This window comes from Callithrix jacchus, chromosome 14, assembly GCF_049354715.1.
Source record: "Callithrix jacchus isolate 240 chromosome 14, calJac240_pri, whole genome shotgun sequence".
In the NCBI taxonomy this organism is placed as follows: Eukaryota; Metazoa; Chordata; class Mammalia; order Primates; family Cebidae; genus Callithrix; species Callithrix jacchus.
In genome coordinates, this window is record NC_133515.1 from 43,023,011 (window position 1) to 43,043,453 (window position 20,443).

At 42.1% G+C, this 20,443-nt stretch overlaps 1 protein-coding gene across 2 annotated transcripts; it reads left to right on the top strand.

The window, feature by feature from the left end:
* The first annotated feature begins 4,104 nt into the window (after nt 1-4,104).
* On the top strand, nt 4,105-19,633 carry FIGLA (folliculogenesis specific bHLH transcription factor). 2 transcript variants are annotated; one of them, XM_035272339.3, is made up of 5 exons: nt 4,105-4,515; nt 7,441-7,593; nt 9,218-9,442; nt 19,148-19,182; nt 19,426-19,495. In XM_035272339.3, exons 1-5 carry the CDS (start codon nt 4,285-4,287, stop codon nt 19,439-19,441), a joined length of 660 nt encoding a protein of 219 aa, XP_035128230.1. In that variant the 5' UTR covers nt 4,105-4,284; the 3' UTR covers nt 19,442-19,495. The 2 variants fall into 2 exon arrangements, with proteins under 2 accessions (XP_035128230.1, XP_054100812.1); XM_054244837.2 differs by lacking the exon at nt 19,148-19,182 and having other exon boundaries at nt 19,426-19,633.
* The last annotated feature ends 810 nt before the right edge of the window (nt 19,634-20,443 follow it).

Consider the following 20,443-nt stretch of genomic DNA (forward strand, 5'->3'; position numbering starts at 1 on the left):
TTACAGGGATGTGCCACCACGCCCAGCTAATTTTGTGTTTTTAGTAAAAACAGGGTTTCTCCATGTTGGTCAGGCTGGTCTCAAACTCCCGACCTCAGGTGATATGTCCACCTCAGCTTCCCAAAGTGCTGATTACAGGCATGAGCTGAGATCTTCCTACTTTCTATGGAATCTTAGGTAAGCTTTTTCATTCATCTATTTATTTATTCATGAATATATATATATATATATATATATTTTTTTTTTTTTGAGATGGAGTTTCACTCTTGTTACCCAGGCTGGAGTGCAATGGCACGATCTTGGCTCACCGCAATCTCTGCCTCCTGGGTTCAGGCAATTTTCCTGCCTCAGCCTCCCGAGCAGCTGGGATTACAGGCACGCACCACTGTGCCCAGCTAATTTTTTGTAATTTTAGTAGAGACGGGGTTTCACCATGTTGACCAAGATGGTCTCGATCTGTTGACCTCGTGATCCACCCGCCTCGGCCTCCCAAAGTGCTGGGATTACAGGCTTGAGCCACCGTGCCCGGCCTATTCATGAATATATATTATAGAGTCAAGTAGTTGTGGCAAAACATGAAAGTTTTACCTGAATAAGTAGGTTCTTGTTTTACCCATGTCAAAGTAGCTTTTTAACTTCATTCCAAGCATCATTCATTCATTTGCTTTCTCACTCATTCAACAAATGTTTATTGGATGTCTATTGTGAGCCAAGCACTCCATAGGTGCTGGAGATACCATGGCCAATGATCCTCCTTCAAGGAGCTGAAATAAGTGATCTCACAGGGGCTTTATAGGCCCTACTGGAGCACAGAGGAGGGGCACTGGGACAGACTCCTATTGTCAACCAAAAGTGTTCTCCCCATTGAACAGAATTGTAGCCAGGCACAAGACTGCCCAGTTAGATGACATTCCCCATCCTTTCTTGCATCTGTGTGTAGCCATGTGTAAATTCCTGCCAATGGAATGTGAGTTGAATCCTATGTGCCACCTCTGGTCAGGCCTTAAGATCTCTTCCATGCCCTTCTCCTCCTCTCTTGCCTGGAACCCAGACCTGGTGGTGACCCAGCCTCAGCCATGCCAATGATAATTCCCTAAAGGAGTTGGCCCTAGGGGATGGAGAACAATTATTTGGAAGGAACCTAAGTCCCCAAGTGACCATGAGGAGCAGAGCTGACCTACACCTTTCACACTGTTAGATGATAGAGAAACTTTTTGTTCATTAGGCCACTGTATAATTGGGTGTTTGACAAGGTATCAGTATTAAACCACTCTCAGGTGTAGCGCTGTAGCTTAAATCAGTTCACCTGATTACTTTTCCTGAGACCAATGACATAATGTATGAATCTAACAGACCAGAGGCCAGAGAGTTAAGAGTCGGAGTTTATAAAAGAACACAGATATGAAGGAATCAAATCTGGTGTGCTAACACTGGGTTCCTAATGTACACCACCTTGTTCACTGCAGGGTTTGGCAATAAAATAGAATAATATCAATGATGTCCTTTATGATGCTTTCAAGGAAAGTTAAGTAAACGGGTAAGCTCTATTTTAAGCTTTGTTCCTCCACAATTGGCCCTTATTGCCTTCCATCTGCCTGCCAGCAGATGACACCAAATGAACTTAGAGCAAAGTATTTTCCTACTTAAAAATATATGTTAAATTACAGAAGTGACCCATGCTTATTGTGAAATAAGCAATATAGAGGATGTGATGTGCAGGTCATACTTCCCCATTCCCAAGCCATGCTCAAAGAACCTCAGTCAAAAGTTTGGTGTGTCCCCTTCTTTCCTTTGACCTTTCCTGGGAGGCAATGTCAGAGTGGGAGCTGAGGAAGAGATGGGGCCAAGGAGGTGGCTGATGTGGTTAGGAAACTGGTTATGTACAGGGACTGAGCAAATAAGTAATTACACTGAGGGTAATGTGAGCCAAGTTTCTCATTGTTGGAGAAGGGAGTTACAAAAGCAGATACAGGGTGAGGAGTTACAAAAAAGGAAAGCAGGGAAACTAGAGATGTTGGGTTGGAATTTGAGATATTAGTGTGAACTCATGGTTTTAAATAAATATATATGCATATGTACTTAGATACACAGGTATAGCTTTATGTATTATATGCATGTGTGCTTACCTACATATATGTCATAACTTCAAAAAGGGCTTAGAAGCAATGACATCCCAAAAGGAATGAGCAACCAAGCATATAGATCTTGGTTTCTAAATCCTAACTTCCACTAAAAGAAGACTAGATTGATCCCTAGACTGGGGCTGGGGTTGGGAAAATTCAAGAAAAGCCTTCTTGGTACAAGTAAGAAAGTACACAAAGAATGAGGGGGTCATATGAAAAGGACAGAGGGGCAACTTGGAGGGGCTCTCATAGGCCAAATCTGGGACAATTTCAGCATTAAAATAATGATGTGAATAAATGACATCCTGTGAATAAAACAGAAATTCATGAGCCCATGCTGACATACATACAAAATAAATAAATGGGAAGAAGAGAAAGCTTTTCTTCACAGTAGAATGTCAATCATTTGGCAATAATCAGGGTGGTGGTTGATTCAGGCAGGCATCAACAATGAATGAGGAGTATCTCCTCACAAAATATTTATGGTGAAAAAACCTGACACCATCACCTCGACCAGGTGATTAAGGTTAACATCACCAGTGATGGGGCAGATCCACCTCATGTACTTCCTGATGTGATGCACTGAGAAGAGCCCAGCATCATTTCTATGGAGCCCCTCCATGAGCCCCCCCATGGATGGGGTCTGGACATGAGCAGATGGTGGACAGACCCAGGGCGAGGGACATCTTACAGAATGAAAGGCCCTTACTCTTTTGAACTGTCAAGAACATGAAGACAGGACAAGATGGAGGAAATGGTCCAGAATGAAGGACAGTAGAAATCTGACAACAAAATAAAACTTGTACTCCTGCATTGGATTCCAACCAGAAAGGAAAAAGACATTGTTGAGACAGCTGGTGGTACTTGAATGGGGTCCATAGATTGGATAGTGGCACAGTATCAATGCTTACTTTCTAATTTGAGTAGTGTGTTGTGGTTGTGTGGAAGAGTGGCCGTGTTTAGGGGGAATACCTACTGGAGTATTTAGAGGTGATGGGACAGCATGTCTGCAACTTTAAAACTTAAAAAAATATATAGATCAGTGAATGCAGTTAGAGGTTATTATCGTAAGGGAACTAACACAGGAATAGGAAACCAAACATCGCATGTTCTCACTTTATAAGTGGGAGCTAAACATTGAACACACAGGGACACAAATATGGGAGCAATAGACACTGGGGTCTGCTTGAGGGGGAGGTAAGACGGGGGCAGGGGTTGGAAGGATACCTATTGGGTACTATGCTCACATAGGCGACAGGATCATTTGTACACCATACCTTGGGACACACAATTTACCCACACAAACAAACAAAAAAATGTATTTCTACACTTGGAAGGATTTTACAGAGGTCTTCTAGAAACATGTCTGATTTCCAGTTGCAAGAGCAGAATGTTCCAGTTATATTGATAACCTCCAGAGAAACAAACTCTCATGAGTAATCTAGTCAAACAGAAGCTGTAGCTAGTTATAGAATTTCTAAAGTATTAAATTGTACTCTCTGTTAAATAAGTTTGGGATCGCTATTTTCCAGCACATTTTTTGAAGTAACAACTGTGTTTGGTTGTGTTGACAATAAAGGTCTGTGTGGGAAAGGGGAAAATGAATAAAACGATGTATTCCTCCCCTGCAAAAAAAAAAAAAAGAATAGTTCAAATAGAATGTGAAAAGAATAATAAAAAAGAATATTCACAGCGAGAAAGAGGGCGATGCAGCAAACGTGAAAAGTTAGCAAGTAGCGTGGCAAAGGTGACACAGGAGCTCTTTGAAACTCTTCTTGCCATTTTACCCGCAACTTTTCAAAATGAATTTTTAAAAAAGTTTTGTGGATATCCATTACAATTTTTTGTATACACATATTCAGAAGCTCAGGCCCCAACCCGAACTGATGAAACGGGAATTTGGGGGACTGGAACCCTGGCATGTGGATCGGGAAAAACACCGCCACCACTCCCCGGGCGGTTCCAGTGTGCCAGCGCTCCTGATTCGCACCTGTGCGGCTGGTTCAACGCGACGCCTGCACGCAGCCTCCACAGAGCTGGCGGGGATTGGAATAAACGGACCGGGAATGGGCGCAGGTGGTCCAGCCCCCGCCCCCGCCCGGGCCTCGTGCGGCCCCAGGTGAGCGAGTGAAAGCCCGGCCTCTGCAGCCTCCGCCCCACCATGGACCCGGCGCCTGGCACTCTGGATCTCCGCGCGGCGACGCCCGCGCTCCTGGGCGTCCCGCAGGCGGAGGTGCTGGAGGAGGTGTTGCGGGAGGAGTTCGGGCCGCTGCCCCAGCTGGCCGCCATCTGCCGGCTCAAACGGCTGCCCTCGGGCGGCTACTCTTCCACCGAAGACCTCCAGTTGGTGCTGGAGCGAAGGCGCGTGGCCAACGCTAAGGAGCGCGAGCGGGTGAGGGGTCCCCGGGGTCGACGCCCGCCCCCCACGTCCCCGCTTCACCACCAAACACCTTGTCAACACCGGGGCCCGCTCTAGGCGACTTGCAGCTCCCGGGGCCTCCCGCGCCCCCAGAGGGTCTGGAGAATGGCAGTGGCCTCCTTTCTCTGCTGCTCATGCCGCCGCCTCATCCGCTAACCCTCAGGGATTTGTGCAGGGACCGGGTCCGGGAGGGGACAGAAGAGGGGTTTTGACAACTTCCAAAATGTCTCCCTGGGCAGGTGCTTTACAAGCTTCACGCGCGGGAGGTGCGCTTTCACCTCACACCGTAGGCGCGGGTGGGTGCTTGGGGCGCGCGGGAATCCCCTTCGCTCCTTTTTCTTGCCTTCTGCATCTCGGCCTCGAAGCAGACACGAGGGTGAGGAGAAAGTGGGGCCTGACGGAAGTTACTTTAAAGTCACAAAACACGACGTCCCAGTGTGCACCCAAGAGTCCCACTCAACTGTCAATATAAAATGACTGTTCCCCGGCCGGGCCGCAGCGAGTCGCAAACGGGAAGGGTCCCCGTGGGCCGTGGTTGGAGCGGCACCTGCTGGTGGATTTTACTATCGCTAACGAAACTCGGCCTCAAGCTTGGGAGACGTGGTCTTGGTTCCTAGAATTTGCATTCTCCGGGGTTAGTTGCAGCAGAGGCGAATCCAGGAGAGGGAAGGGTGAGGGGTGGAAGAGGGAGCAGAGCGCACAATTAGGCCTGGGACTGGGGAGGGAAGTTCCGCCGAGGGCTGTTCCTAGGCACCTAAGGCCTTTTAGAAATGCCCCAGTGAAGCAAGCAGGAACTTTGCAGGAAGAGGGCAAGAGAAGAAAGAACGACAGGAGACTTCTTTAAGTAGCTGGGACTACAGGCATGCACCACACCCGGCTAATTTTTATATTATTAGTAAAGACGGGGGTTTCACTATGTTGGCCAAGCTGGTCTTGAACTCCTGACTTCGTGATCCACCGGCCCCGGCCTCCCAAAGTGCTGGGATTACAGGTGTGAGCTACTGTGCCCGGTCTGTGATCTAATATTTTAAGTGGTCCTTCCCACCAGAAAGGAATTGTCTTCTCCAGAAAATCAGTCCTGGTTTTATCCACTAAAACACTAATAAGCTTTATTGTTCTTTATAATGATAAGGTTAACACACCTGGAAAAGATAGACATGACTGAAGAGGTTAAGATACAACACAGATATAACTACTATGAACATTTTTGTATATATCTTCCCAGTCTTTTTCTCTAGTTGTGTGTATTCATATATATGTCTGAAAATGCTTTTGATAATGTTGAGTGGAAGAAATTACAAAAATATGTACTGAATGACAATTTTGTAAAATTATATATATATACATTCATATATAATTTTGCAAAACTATAATGTATGTACTGAATGGCAATTTTGTAAAATTATATAATTTTACAAAATTTAATATATAAACATAAATATGTACTGAATAATTTTGTAAAATTATATAATATATAAATATATTTATATAAATTTATATATAATTAAATCTATATATAATTTAAATTTTGTAAAATGTTTTTATATAAATATATTTGTACATAATTTTATAAAATTTTCATTTAGTTTTTATAAAATTTTGGTAATTTTTTTCCACTTAACATTATCAAAAGCATTTTCTTATATTCTTAAGTATTCTTTCAAAGAACAGTTTTTGACTGCATAGTTGGTCTAAAAATGGACCATAATGTATTCAGTCTCTTATTGTTAGGCATGTTTGCTGTTTGTAGCTTCTTACTGGTATCTAACTATTGGTGTAACTGTGTGTGTCTGATAATTTCCTTAGAATAAAATGCTACAAGCGAAATTACTGGGACTTAGGACACATGCAATCGAATGGCTTTTGATACACATTACCCAATTGCTTTCTAGATAGGTTTACTAATTTTTTCCCCCTTACATGTCTAGGACTGTTCTATTTTTCATGCTATCCACGATCCTGGGTATGATACAAATGTTAACCTCTTTGATATATGAAAAATGGTATCTAATTTCTGTTTTAGTTTGTAGTTCTTTGACTATTTAACTCTTTTTATACACTGTCTGGTTGTTGTATTCTCCTATGAATTGGCCAACTATGTCCTTTGTCTTTTGCTCCAGAGTAGGGTATACTCAATGTATATTGGCTTTGTGGTATAGTGGAAGCCAGCTCTCCCAGGGCCTATGTCTCCCAGGGGGATGACCCTCAGAATTATAGACCTTCAGGGACAGGAATTCGACTCTGGAGAAGAGAAAAATGTGAGAAACCTTGGAAGTCTCACCAGCTCTCTGGATTCTCACCTTTGCCTCTATATCATTAACTCAGTGGGGAAAGAGGTTGTAGGAGCTGATGGCTCAGTGCTTGAGTTGACAGGTGTTTGCACATTTGATTCATCAGCAGCAATACCACTTCTTGAGGGCTTTCTAGGTGTCTTATGTGTACATTATATCACTTAATCACACCCCCCAAAAAGCTTTAAGATATTTCCCACTCTGCAGATGAACAAACTGAGGCTTAGTGATGTGAAGTATTCCACACACTCTTGTAAATGATAGACCTGAATTTTAAATCTGGGTGTAGTTGACTCAGATTTCAGCCACTCACTCCTCTACTGCCTCTGCATTATGATACAGTGGTTATGCTCTCACAGGAAGAGGAGTGAGGTCAGCATGAACATGAACACACCTTGCAGCCCATCTGCCCATAGTGCCAAGTTTATGCCATTTTCTCTTCCTTTGCAATGAATTGCACTGCTGGTGGAGCAGTGACTCTTTGGGGCATATGCCTGTTTAGATTTGCGCCCAGGCAAGAAGGCTGTGGAAACAACCCCCTTCAGTAGTTTGGGGAGATGTCTCTATAAACTGGCTTTTCTGTGTCACTGTGCTTTTTGTTTTCTAGATAAAAAATCTCAACCGTGGTTTTGCCAAATTGAAGGCACTTGTGCCATTTCTTCCCCAAAGCAGGAAGCCCAGCAAAGTTGATATCCTTAAAGGCGCAACTGAATATATACAGGTTCTCAGTCATGTTTTGGAAGAAGCTGAAGACTCAGAGGTAAAGGTGTAAGATTTTAGAATGATGATAGCCACCATTTAGTAGGCCTTTTCTATGTACCAGACACTGCCAAGTGATATATGTATACTTTCCAGTTAATGTTTATAAGAATCCTCTGAGCTATTTTTCTGACCCTCATTTTACAGAGAAAGAAACCGAAATATAGTTAAGGGCCACACAGCTATGAAATGTCAGGACTGGGATTTGAGCCCAGATCTATATGAGCTTTGGAGTTGAGTCCCTGACCAACTTTACTTGCCTCTGCTCGCCATCCAGGGCACCTAGCTCCTCCTGACTGTTGAATCTTTGATAGGATTTCTATAGCTGTACTTAGGAGGAGGCTTTCCTAAAAGCACTTTTGTTGTTTCCCTATAGCAGAATGCACATCAGGCATGACACAGGAAGGAAGAGGCATTTCTTTTCCCCAAGGGACCTCTCTTAGGAGGCCAGCTGAAGAGCTCAGCAATGGTCTGATGATACCGGTCTCATGGGGTTTTGCAACTCTTCAGCAGGAAGGATACAAATGGCCGTGTAAATTGTGAAGCATCATAGTGCCACCACCATTCTGAGTGGGATAGCTCAGAAGTGTCCATCAGGCATTGTGAAGTGTGGGCTGGTTTTATGGACTTGTTCCAGGGAGAGGCAAACACTGATGGGCTGAAAATGAATCAGTCATCTGGGGAGACAAAATAGGAAGAGAGAAAAGGCCTTAGAAGTGAGCCCTAAGCAACTCTGTTAGGAGGAAGGAATCATCATTAGAACGTGGCAAGAAGAGGAACACAATGGGGTTGTAAAGTTGAGGAGGAGAGAACCTTGGGAAACCAAAGGTGAGAGGCTTACAGAGAGCCTGAAGAAGGCCAGGTCTGGGAAAAGTGAAAGAGAAGTGGGCTGGGCATCAACTTGGAGGAGATTGAGAGTGCATTATTGGTAAATATCTGGAAACCACACAGATTCAGAGAAAGGCGGCCAACTTCAAGTTCATTTAACCTAGAAGTCCAAGAGTGGAAAGAATCCCCACCCACCCCACCCAAAAAAAGGCAGAAAGAAAAGCTGTTAGATCAAGTGAAGGTCTTTCCTAAGTAGAAATTTGATCATGTTTAGGAACAGAAGGAGCGACACTAGAGAGAAAAGAAACAATTATCCTAGAAATTTGGGGCAGAAATAGCCAGGCATAGCATAGGACCTTTGAATGTTTTTTTCCTCTTTGTTAGTCCTAGCCAGGTTACTGCTAGGAAGCTACATTCTGCAATGGTGGGAGTGGATTATCCTACTGGCCAAACTGGATGCTTGGGTTGTGATGTGGTCACAGTGTTTGAACATGTGCAGGTGGCTACCTTAGTTTTTCCTTGCATGTTAATTGTGTAACAGAAGTGCTTTATTCATTGTAAAATATAGGATCTATTCCATGCCATATTTTTAAAGCAGTTGGCTATTGCATAACATTTTAAGATTATAGGAGAACAAAATACGGTCAATTGAATAATGCTTTTCTCTCCATAATAACTTAAGCATTGCCTTTATCACTTAAATGAAACCTCATCAATAAAACTTTGAATATATTGATTTAAGTCATCAAAATCTTTCTGTCATATTATACCATTTGACAACTAAATATGGTTTCCAGAAACAAGACCCAGATGAGCAGAGCTATAGTAGCAGCACTTCTGAACCACATATATCCTCCACTAGAGAGCTATCAAGAAACATCATCCAAGGTATCAGCTGTGCTTTCAGCTTGAAGAATGAAGAGGAAGAGCCTTGGGCAGATGGTGGCAGTGGTGAGCCGACACATTCATGTCGCCAGAGAGTGTTGTCTACAACTGGAGTCATGTCCCCAACCAGAAGTCTGGTAAAATATTTCTTCTTAAATAGCCATACAGATATCAAAAACCTTAAAATGTATACTTCTAGGTATGGGTCATTTTTCCATGCTAAAACATGATGAAAACAAGATAATTTTATGAAAGCCCCTGGGTGGGGCAGTGGGATTTAACAGTTTGGGAGATTATTTTGTTTCTAAATTAACTGGTAAGCAGCTCCTGGGAAGGGGAAATTCCTCCAGAACCACCCAATACAGACCTAAGTTTATCTTTTAAATAATCCTATTTAACTCACCAAAAGGTTTTCTGGACTCAATGGTCCCCAGAAAAAGTAAGTAGCTTGACATACATAAAGATGCATGCATGGTGTTACCTTTTTTTGGTGGTGGCGGGTGTGGGGAGGAGTGGGGCAGTGCTGGTTGTAAGGCAACATTTTAAGTGAAATAACAAAGGTGTTTATTGTCTCTTATTACTTTGTCAACTAAAGAAACAGCTGGAAGTAGCAGCGTGCTTCTCTAAGTCCAGAAGTGGACTTTTTGTTCTTGCTGTGGACTAGTATACATACATGAGGCCCCCTGCTCTATCCTACCCTGCAACACGATTACTATTGAAATAAGAAAGATGTATAGGAATGTGATGCAAGCATGCTGTAACAAACATGTTGCATGGTGTGATACAAGGAACAGTGAGCACTGTGGAGTCATGAATGGTAGTTGGAGGAAGGCAGTTTAGGGGAGCAGCTGAGAGTAGTCTCTGGAGACAGACTGCTGAGGTTTAAACCCTGGTTTTACCACTTGCTAGCTGTGTAACCTTGCATGAGCTACTGAACTCCTCTAATCCTCTGTTTCCCCATCTGAGGAATGGGTATAATAATTGTACTTACCTTGTATATAAGATAAGTAACTTCAAATGATATCATGTCAGCAAAGTATCTGGCATAATACCTGTCATGTCACTTGGACAGATATCAAATTTTCTTGACTCATGAGCAGTCAACTTTGATTAATGAGCAATAATAAGCTGCAGGCATCCCAGCTTTGTCTGTAGCCAGTGTTTTGAGTTTTCTCACTTGGCTCTCACCAATGCTGTGCTCTGATTTGAGGTCCACCAGGCTTCCTGCTGGCTGGGGGTGGGGAGAGCCAGGGTTGGGGGCAGCCTTGGCTTCCATTTCTGGTTTGATAAATGTGTTCTAAGCATTCATTTGTGCATATGCTCAGTCTAGATTTTCATATTCTGACCACTTGAGATGTAAGATTTCCCTGGCCAGACAACCCATAGGAGACAGAATTCCTGTTGCTACTATATGAGCTGACGTGGAATGACTAGGAACAACAGCAACAAAAGAGCGGGGCCAGGCATGGTGGCTTATGCCTTAATCCCAACACTTTGGGAGGCAGAGGCGGTGGGTCACCTGAGATCAGGAGTTTGAGACCAGCCTGGGAAATATCGTGAAACCCCATTGCTACTAAAAATTGGGTGTGGTGGCAGGCACCCATAATCAGCTACTCAGGAGGCTGAGGCAGGAGTATCGCTTGAATCTGGGAGGGGAGGTTGCAGTGAGCTGAAATCATGCCACTGCACTTCAGCCTGGGTGACAGAGCAAGACACTGTCTCAAAAATAAAAATGAGTGAAGAAATGACCTGAGCTAGACCTGGAACCTGACTATCTAAGTTAATAACAGTAATGCATCTGCAAATGCTGGTATCAAGGTGAAAATCTTATTTGCGCTGAATCTTCATTGATCCTTGTCCAGTAGGTGTCATCACATCATTCTCATGATGAGCCACCTGGCTACATCTTCCTGCCAGTCCTGTTGGACCTGGGCTGGGACAGGAACCTCTGCAGTAGCAGAGCAGGCCTGTGCTTGGCAATACTACTAGCAAGTACATATGGTGGGAGGTCCTTGTTTTGCAAGGATAATTGATCCTGGGCATAGGCCACATAGAGTACACTAATTTAGAGTGAAATCTAGTGTTTCCCAGTAAAAGCCAGAAATGTTCTGGCTGGAAATTTTCTTCAAAAAAGGGAATAAAATGCTTAATTTTTAGTCTTTTTAACCGTTTGTTGTTAATTGGAAGAGTGCTAATTTGTAGAATGAACCAAGGAGGTCTCCACATTTAAGATTTTTGTAGACAGTGCATGTCACTTCTGTCAAATGTGACTTCTGAGGCCTGATTGTAAAGAGGGCCATTTTTTGCAGAGGCATTCTAAGATTTCCTCAGTTTTGTCAAAGATTTTTCATATTTTCACTTTCAAATCTTTTTTGTTTTTGTTTTTTTTTTTTTTTTTTTTGAGGCAGAGTCTCGCCCTGTCATCAGGCTGGAGTGCAGTGGCATGATCTCGGCTCATTGCAATCTCCACATCCCGAGTTCAAGCAATTCTCCTGCGTCAGCCTCCTGAAAAGCTGGGACTACAGGTGCCCACCACCACGCTTGGCTAAATTCGTATTTTTAGTAGAGACGGGGTTTCACCATGTTGGCCAGGATGGTCCCAATCTCTTGACCTCATGATCCGCCCACCTTGGCCTCCCAAAGTGGTGGGATTACAGACGTGAGCCACTGTGCCTGGCCATTCATTTTTAAAATTTAAAAAATTAGTCTGAAACAATAGTCAACTTATAGAAGGGTTGCAGGTACAGTACAAAGAACTTAGTTTTCTGACTTGTTTGAGGGTCAGTTGCCAACCTGATGTTCTATCACCCCTAAGGATTCAGTGTACATTTCTTACAAACAGGACATTCCTTTGCATAACCACAATGCAACCAATAAGTCTAGTAATTAATGTTGTCGTATTACTGCCATACAATCCTCAGGTCCCATTCAAGTTTCACCAGTAGTCTCGGTAACGTCTCTTCTAGTGAAAGGACCCAGCTGAGAATCATGAATTACATTTAGTTGCCATGGCTCCTTCAGTCTGGAAGAAGAGTTTCTTGGTGCTTCTGTGACTTATAACCATGACATGTTTGGAGATTACAGGCCAGTTGTTTTATAGTGTATGTCTTGATCTGCATTTGTCTGTTTCCTTTTGATTAGATCCAGATATGCATCGTTGGCAGGAATAACAAAAGTGATGCTGTTTTCCACTCATTGCATCCTATTACATGAGGGCAGATTTGATTTATTCTATTTCTAATGGTATTCACTTTGATCACTTGCTACGGTGGGACTGCCAACCTTTTTCACTTTAAAGTTAGTCTTATTTTGTGAGGAGGTGTTTTGAAACTATGTAAATATCTCATTAATCATTAAACATTCTGTATTTATCAAATTTGTAATTTGGAAATAATTATAGATTCACAGGAAGTTGCAAAAATAGTACAGAGAAGTGCTGTGCATCCTTAGCCCAATTTTCCCCAATGGTTGCAGTCTTCCATAACTATAGTATCATATCAAAACCAGGAAATTGACATTGGTACCACGTATGTGTAGTTGTATGTTGTTTTATCACATGTGTAGATTCATGGAATCACCTTTGCAATCCAGATGCAGCACTGTTCCATCACCACAAAGATCTTCATGCTGCCCCTTTATATTCACACCTGCACTCTGCTCCTGCCACTCCATTCTTCCAAACTCCTGGACATCACTAATCTGTTTTCCATCTCTATAATTTATCTTGGGAATGCTATAAAAATGAAACCATACATTATGTGATTTTTTAGAGATGATCTTTTTCCACTCAGATGATGCCCTTGAGATCATCCATGTTGTTACATTAATGGTCTTTTCCTCTGCTTTATGCTGAGTAATCTGTGGTGTGGATGCACCACAGTTTAACTGCTCACTTAAATATTTTAGAACATTTTGGTTGTTTTTATATAGACATTTTTATATTAGTCTGAGCTCATGATTTTTCTATTCATCGGATTATTATATACTATAATTTCTTATGTATTGCTGAAATTGTCCCCACCGTGGCCAGTGAAAACTCCTTAAGCTGGCAACCCTTCTGTTTGACATGTCAACATCATCATTTGATCATTTTCTTTCTGGAAGAAGATGTTCCAAGCTCATCTTGTACTTTTCTTTCCCAGCCCTGAAATCAGCCACGTATCTGAGGATGTCCTCTGTGTATAACCCATCTCCCATCTCTGCTGCCATCCCTCACCACATGGCTGTTCTCCTCACCCCTTTGAACTTTAATACTCATGGCAAGCTATACCTCCATAAAAACCTCCTTCTTGGCTCTGACATTCCACGCAAGTCCCCCGAAATGTGGATTCCTCCTCTCTCTGCTCTGGCTAAATCACCTGCACACACAAGTGCCTGGCCTACTCAGCTCGGGTTTCTCCACTCTATGCTGAACTGCCCCTTGGGCTCTGAGTCCCCAGGCCAGGTCTCCACCCCTTCCACGGGGCTGCCATTCCCACCCTGATTTGGCTCTACCACTTTTGCACTGTACCACCTCCCCTGTGTGAACATGCCCCTCATCTGCTGGGTCTCTGATATCCTATGCTGGGCTGCCTTTATATGTGGGTGCCATCTCATTCCACTTGGGCTCTGATACCACCTCACTTTGGGTCACTATGGCTTCTCACTACCTAACTGTGACCCAACTAATGACATTAGTACTGAATTGTTTAGGAGAGAGAAAGGGAACTCACTTTTTCTTTGAAGTACCTACTGTGCAGCCATCTTTCTGGCTAGTCTTCTCTTTGTGAACATTTGTCTCTGAGATCTTTAATTATACATGAGTTGAGCAATTATTCAATATCAGCTTTATTAACTTTATTAAAAGCTTGCATTTTACAATTGGGAATCATGATGGGCCCAAGATAAAAAGGGTTCAAGGAAGTGATGCTCAGGCTGACCCTTATTTTCATGAGAATCCAAAAGAATCCTAATAAAAAGTTCAACCCAGCTTTCCTGAAGGGATGACTCCATAAGGTTTCAGGATCCTGATCAGACTGGAGATCTAGTGACAGTTAATATGGTTCATTGGACAGAAATTCTCATATGCAGAGGAGCTGAAGATTTGGGAGGCAGGCCCTCTCCAGCTTCAGTTTGTAGGAGTGGCACCCTTTTCCTTGCCCTTGATGAGGACCTAGGGAGTGAAATCCTGATGGTGACAGGGATGGGCATTTTGAGGGATTTGGAGATGGGGTCAGAGCAGACTGTGCAAGATCAACAACATTCCTGGAAGGCAAAGTCCTGAATGAAGTACACGAGAATCTGCTGATGACAGGGATGGAGATTAACTTCTGGGGCCAGAGCAGGTTCACTCAGTGAATGAATTAGCAAGTATTCATGTGGATGGAGAGGGCCATGAGCCATGTGAAGCCACAGCATATGGTGTTGGTAGGGAGAAAAATTAATTTCAAGGTCCAGGAGAAGCTTGTTTAAAATTGGAGCTTCCACATAGTAAGTTTTTGCCATATTGGGGTTGGCATTGCTGGATGGGGGGTGTTTGTTGTCTTGCCATTGTTTATTCCTTCCATTTGTCACCTGTGGTTATGGCTCAAGCATTTCATACCATGACAGCTCAAAATTTTGTTCAGAGTTGCCCGTGACACTGTAGAGACCATGTCTCTAGACAAAGACCACCCTCAATTTTGGAGTGAGATGCCAAGAGTGCTGGAGTTTGAGGGCCTTTGGAAAAGGACATATGGAGAGACATAAGTGTCTGCTACAGGGGTCTGAGTATGCTGCCATTGTATACTTCCAAACTTTGGCATGTCATGAATATTCCTTGAAAGAGTTAGTGAGAGAAAGTCTGTGTGAATGGGTGACTCCTACCACCCCTGTTACAAGTTGTGGTAATCTGTGAAATTAGTCACTGGGGACATTTCTTCCTATAGCAGTTTAAGTTCTGAAATGAGATGGTCTGGCTAGTTGGGATGAATTCATTAGCACCTTGGGAAAGTCCCAAGCCTCTTCTGTCTTCCATCTCACATTTCCCCTAGGTCATGGCTCTATGCAATTGTAAGAATTCTACCACAGTAAGTGAGGGGTCTCACAGTCTTCTGCCCCAGGGTTCACTGAGAGCCTATGGGGCATATTCTGATGAGGTTAGCCCAGTATTTCACAGAGTTGTTTCCCTTTTAATAGGGTGGGTGCTGTCTGGTTTGTCCCAGTTGTCCCCACTCCTTATTGGATCACGGTAGCATATCTCATCTGGTAAGGTGTTGGGTTTTGCTCCCTGGACTAAGGGCACAGTAGCTCAGAGGAATGCTGCTCCAGTGACTGCATTTATAGCTCTGGGATTTTACTGTGCTCTCTAAACTTTGGGGACTTAAGGGCTAGTGCTGTGATAGTGCCTATGCTTGTGGTTCTCTGGGACTTGGAAAGGTGAGCCTTGCTTTTCAGACTATTGTAGGCATGAAGACTGAACTCTAAAGCTGAGTGAACAAGGACTTCTGTTTACTCCCATCTTCTTCACCAAGCCTGGCTCAGTGGGTGGAGGAATGTACATTGGAAAATATGTCAAATTCTGCAGCCACACTGCCAACAACTGGAGTGTGCCTGCCTTCTTAAAGACATTAAGCAGCAAACTGGGTTTCTATTCTTCAGACTACCCTCTTCTTGGACCTTAAACTCTTTGGCTTAGATGAGACCAACAGCCAATTTTTAATGAGCTGTGAATTTATAAACCTTGGCAAGTTTTCCTATTCTCATACTTAAATATCACATTTCTGAAATTTTCCAGCTAACTCTTAAAAACAAACTAAAACAAACATTCTAAAATGCACCATACTATAGGCAGGATATCGTCATCCTTTAATCCTTCAAGTAAATGTATTTGACTGTCTCTTAAGTATAAAACATACTAAATATCTAAAAAATTAAAATGTATTTAAAAAATAAAACTTCTAAAGCCAGGTCTGAACTATAAAAAGAAAACAAGCTTGATCACATGTATAATGGAAAGACTCCATCAAGATTAGAAAAAAAAGTTACTCATACATATTTTGTGTCAGAGTGTTCCTGGCAGTGTATACATATTATCCCATTTAATTTTTATGACTACCCTGTGCTATACAAACAATTACATCTATTTTACATGTGAGGGAACTAAGGAACAGAAGTATCTATCTGCAAGTCAATGAAGTGTTGGGGTTGGGAGGATGGGGTGATAGTGTCAAGTCCTTTTTTAGCCGCCACCTTGGAGGAGTATGGATTAGAAATAGATAAATGGGAGAACGATCCAAGATGGCTGATCGCTAACATCTCGGGATTGCAGCTCCCAGTGAAAGCGCAGAGAACGAGAGGACGCCACACTTTCAGACATATTTTTGTCGCTCACGGACCAGAAGATTCCCAGTGGAGGAGCCCCACGGGTCGCCAGCGTGACTCTTGTGGCCGGCGCAGCGGTTTTGCTGGCACCTCGGCACAGCAGCTCTTGGTGCAAAGTAAACAGGACTGGTTCCCCTTCTGACTGATGTTTAGATCTCCGGGAAGGCAGAGTCGCCTATTACGGACTCAGGAGGGAAGCCAGACTGGAGATTCCTGGGCAGAAAAGCACCATCAGTCTTAACGCCGCTGTTTTGACTGGCGCAGTGGGTTGCTCAGATTTCGGCCCTGGGAATTAACAACTTGGACATCCACTCAGAGACCTAATTTGAAAGTTGGTAATTACAAAGACGACAGGTGGATAAATTTACAATCATGGGAAGAAACCAGCATAAAAAGGCTGAGAATACTCAAAATCAGAATGCCTCGCCCTCTAAAGAGGATCACAGTTCCTCATCAAGGGAACAAGGCTTGATGGAGAACGAGTGAATTCCATTAACAGAATCAGGCTTCAGAAGGTGGATAATAAGAAACTTCTGTGAGTTAAAAACATGTTGTAGCCCAATGTAAAGAAACTAAGAACTTTGAAAAAAGGGTTGATGAAATCCTAATGAGAATAGACAATTTAGAGAGGAATATAAGTGAATTTATGGAACTGAAGAATACAATATAGGAACTCTGAGAAGTATGCACAGGTTTAAACACTCGAATTGATCAAGCAGAAGAAAGGATATCAGAGGTCGAAGACCAACTTAATGAAATAAAATGAGAAGACAAGAATAGAGAAAAAAGGATAAAAAGGAATGAGCAAAGTCTCCAAGAAATATGGGACTATGTGAAAAGACCTAATCTACATTTGATAGGTGTACCTGAATGAGATGGAGAGAATGAATCCAAGCTGGAAAATATTCTTCAGGATATTATTCAGGAAAACTTTCCCAACCTAGCAAAGCAGGACAATACTCAACTCCAGGTAATACAGAGAACACCACAAAGATATTCTTTAAGAAGAGCAACCCCAAAGCACATAATTGTTAGATTCACCAGGGTTGAAACGAAGGAGAAAATACTAAGGGCAGCCAGAGAGAAAGGTCAGGTTATCCACAAAGGGAAGCCTATCAGACTTACAGCAGATCTCTCAGCAGAAACCCTACAAGCCAGAAGAGAGTGGGGGCCAATATTCAATATCCTTAAAGAACAGAACTTTCAGCCCAGAATTTCATATCCAGCCAAACTAAGCTTCACAACTGAAGGAAAAATAAAATCTTTTATGAACAAGCAAGTACTCAGAGATTTTATTACCACCAGGCCTGCTTTACAAGAGCTTCTGAAAGAAGCATTACACATAGAAAGAAACAACCAGTATTAGCCTTTCTAAAAATATACCAAAAAGTAAAGAGCATCAACATAAAGAATTTACATCAATGAATGGATAAAACAGCCAGTTAACATTAAATGGCAGTAATCCTAAATTTAAATCGACCAAATCCCCCAATCAAAAGATACAGCCAAAACCCAGTGGTATGCTACATCCAGACCCATTTCACATGCAAGGATACACAAAGACTCAAAACAAAGGGATGGAGAAAGATTTACCAACCAAATGGAGAGCAAAAATAAATAAAAAGCAGGAGTTGCAATTCTTGCATCTGATAAAATAGATTTTAAAGCAACAAAGATATAGTGGTAAAAGAATCAATGCAATAATAAGAGTCAACAATCCTAACACCCAGCTACGTAAGACCTATAAAGAGACTTAGACTCAACGAGACAGAAAATTAATAAGGATATCCAGGACTTGAACTCACATCCGGAACAAGTAAACTTAATAAATATTTATAGAGCTCTCCACTTCAAATATACAAAATATGCATTCTTGTCAATACCACATCACACCTACTCATAGGTTTAAATGAAGGTTGATCGGCCATTATTAATACCCATTTTTTGAATAAAGCAACATTTCCGTTCTCTCTCCCTCTTTTTCTTCCTCTTTCTTCCTCTCCACTCCTTTTTTTTCTTTCCTTCTCTCCAAAAAAAAAGAAAAAGAAAAAATAGATAACTGTTTAAGGCTAAGTTAGAGCATTTGATTGCAGTGCTTTACCATCTGCAGTGATATACTTACTGGGTTTCAGTATCCAAAATGCCTGACCATGACTTGAATGCCTTTATTTTTCAGTCATGGGTTTGTTTTTTCTTCAAGTCGAGGACTTCAGAAAATTGAGCAGAGACAAAATGATCTTGCCACGCTAGTAAAGCCACTGATGGAAATACATTAAAATCCTTCCAGTTTCTTTTCCTTAGCAATAAAAATAAAAAATTATCATTGGGTACATAACATTGTGTACCTGTTCTTGATTTTTCTATCACTGGCATGTTTACATGACCCATTAGGTGCAACGATTTTCTTATTGTTGGCCACCATGTTCTCAGTTTTTTGTTCTCATAAACCTGACAAATAACTGATGTGTTAGCCCTTTCTGTATTTTGTATTGTTTTTGCAGGATAGATTCCCAGAAGTAGAACTGCTGAGTCACAGGTAGGTCATTCTATAGCTTGATGCATCGTGCCACTTTGTAACGCCACCGACTGTATAAGAAGAGTGCTAATTCCATCATATTCTTAACATGAGAGCTATTAAAAGATGGAGTCTTAATGGTAATACATTGGTATCTTTAAACATCTTTGATTACCAATGAAATTAATTTTTTGCATATTTTCTTATTTTTGTAAATTTTTCTTATTTTAAACTATTTATAATGGAATTTCTTCTCTGTTTCAGACTTCCACCAGTATGAAAAATGAAAAGGCCCAGGGTTACCTTCTAAAGACAAATAAATGCAGTCTTGAAAGTTTTGGAATCTCTTTTTTAAAAAAGAAATTTTGCAAGAATTCAGTTTAACAATTAGCCTTTTAAATAGCCTTGCCTGTCTCAAGTTTATGCCACTCTATTTTCTCCTTAACTTCATGTTTCCAAGAAATAGGCTTCAGGGGCTTCAGCCTTTGATTCCAACTCATCATCATCCTCTGCGGACCTACATCTAATATCTTTCAGTCCATGCTTTTTTTTCATTGCTTTGAGAAATAAGTGACTGTCACCCTTCCCAGAGAAATTAACCTTAATAGAAAAGCAGACTTAAGCTAGAAGAGTTGTAATAATTGGCCAATGGGAGTGAGAATTTTCAAGGGTTTCTAAATACCCAGCTACGGCCAAATGGTACCTTTTGTGCAAGGTAGACAGCCAAGCACCTTGAGCACAAAGACTTTTTTATAACAGTTGCTCACAAAGACATAGTACTTATTATATGCTGGATTCTGTTCTCTATGCTTTCCATGTGTTAACTGATTCTTACAATAAGCCTAAGATGAAGGCATAATTATCCCTGTTTCACAGATGGGAAAACCAAGGCATAGAAAGTATAATTAGCTCAGGCTGCCATAACAAATACCATAGACTGGGTGGCTTAACAACAGAAATTTATTTCTCATAGTTCTATAGGCTGGAAAGTCCAAGATTATGGTCTGGCATTATTTGGTTTCTGATAAGGGCTCTCTTCCTGGCTTGCAGATGGCTGCCTTGTCACTGTATCCTCATATAGCAGAGAGATAGGTAACTTCGGTTCCCCTTGTTATAAGGGCACCAATCCTATTGGATTAGAGCTCCACTCTTATGTAACCTTAACACCTCCTAAAGACCCTATCTCTAAATATAGCCTCATTGGGGGGTTAGGCTCTCATAGCATTCTGCCCCTAGCCTTTCCCCCAAATTCATTTTCTTATCACATGCAAAATATATGCAT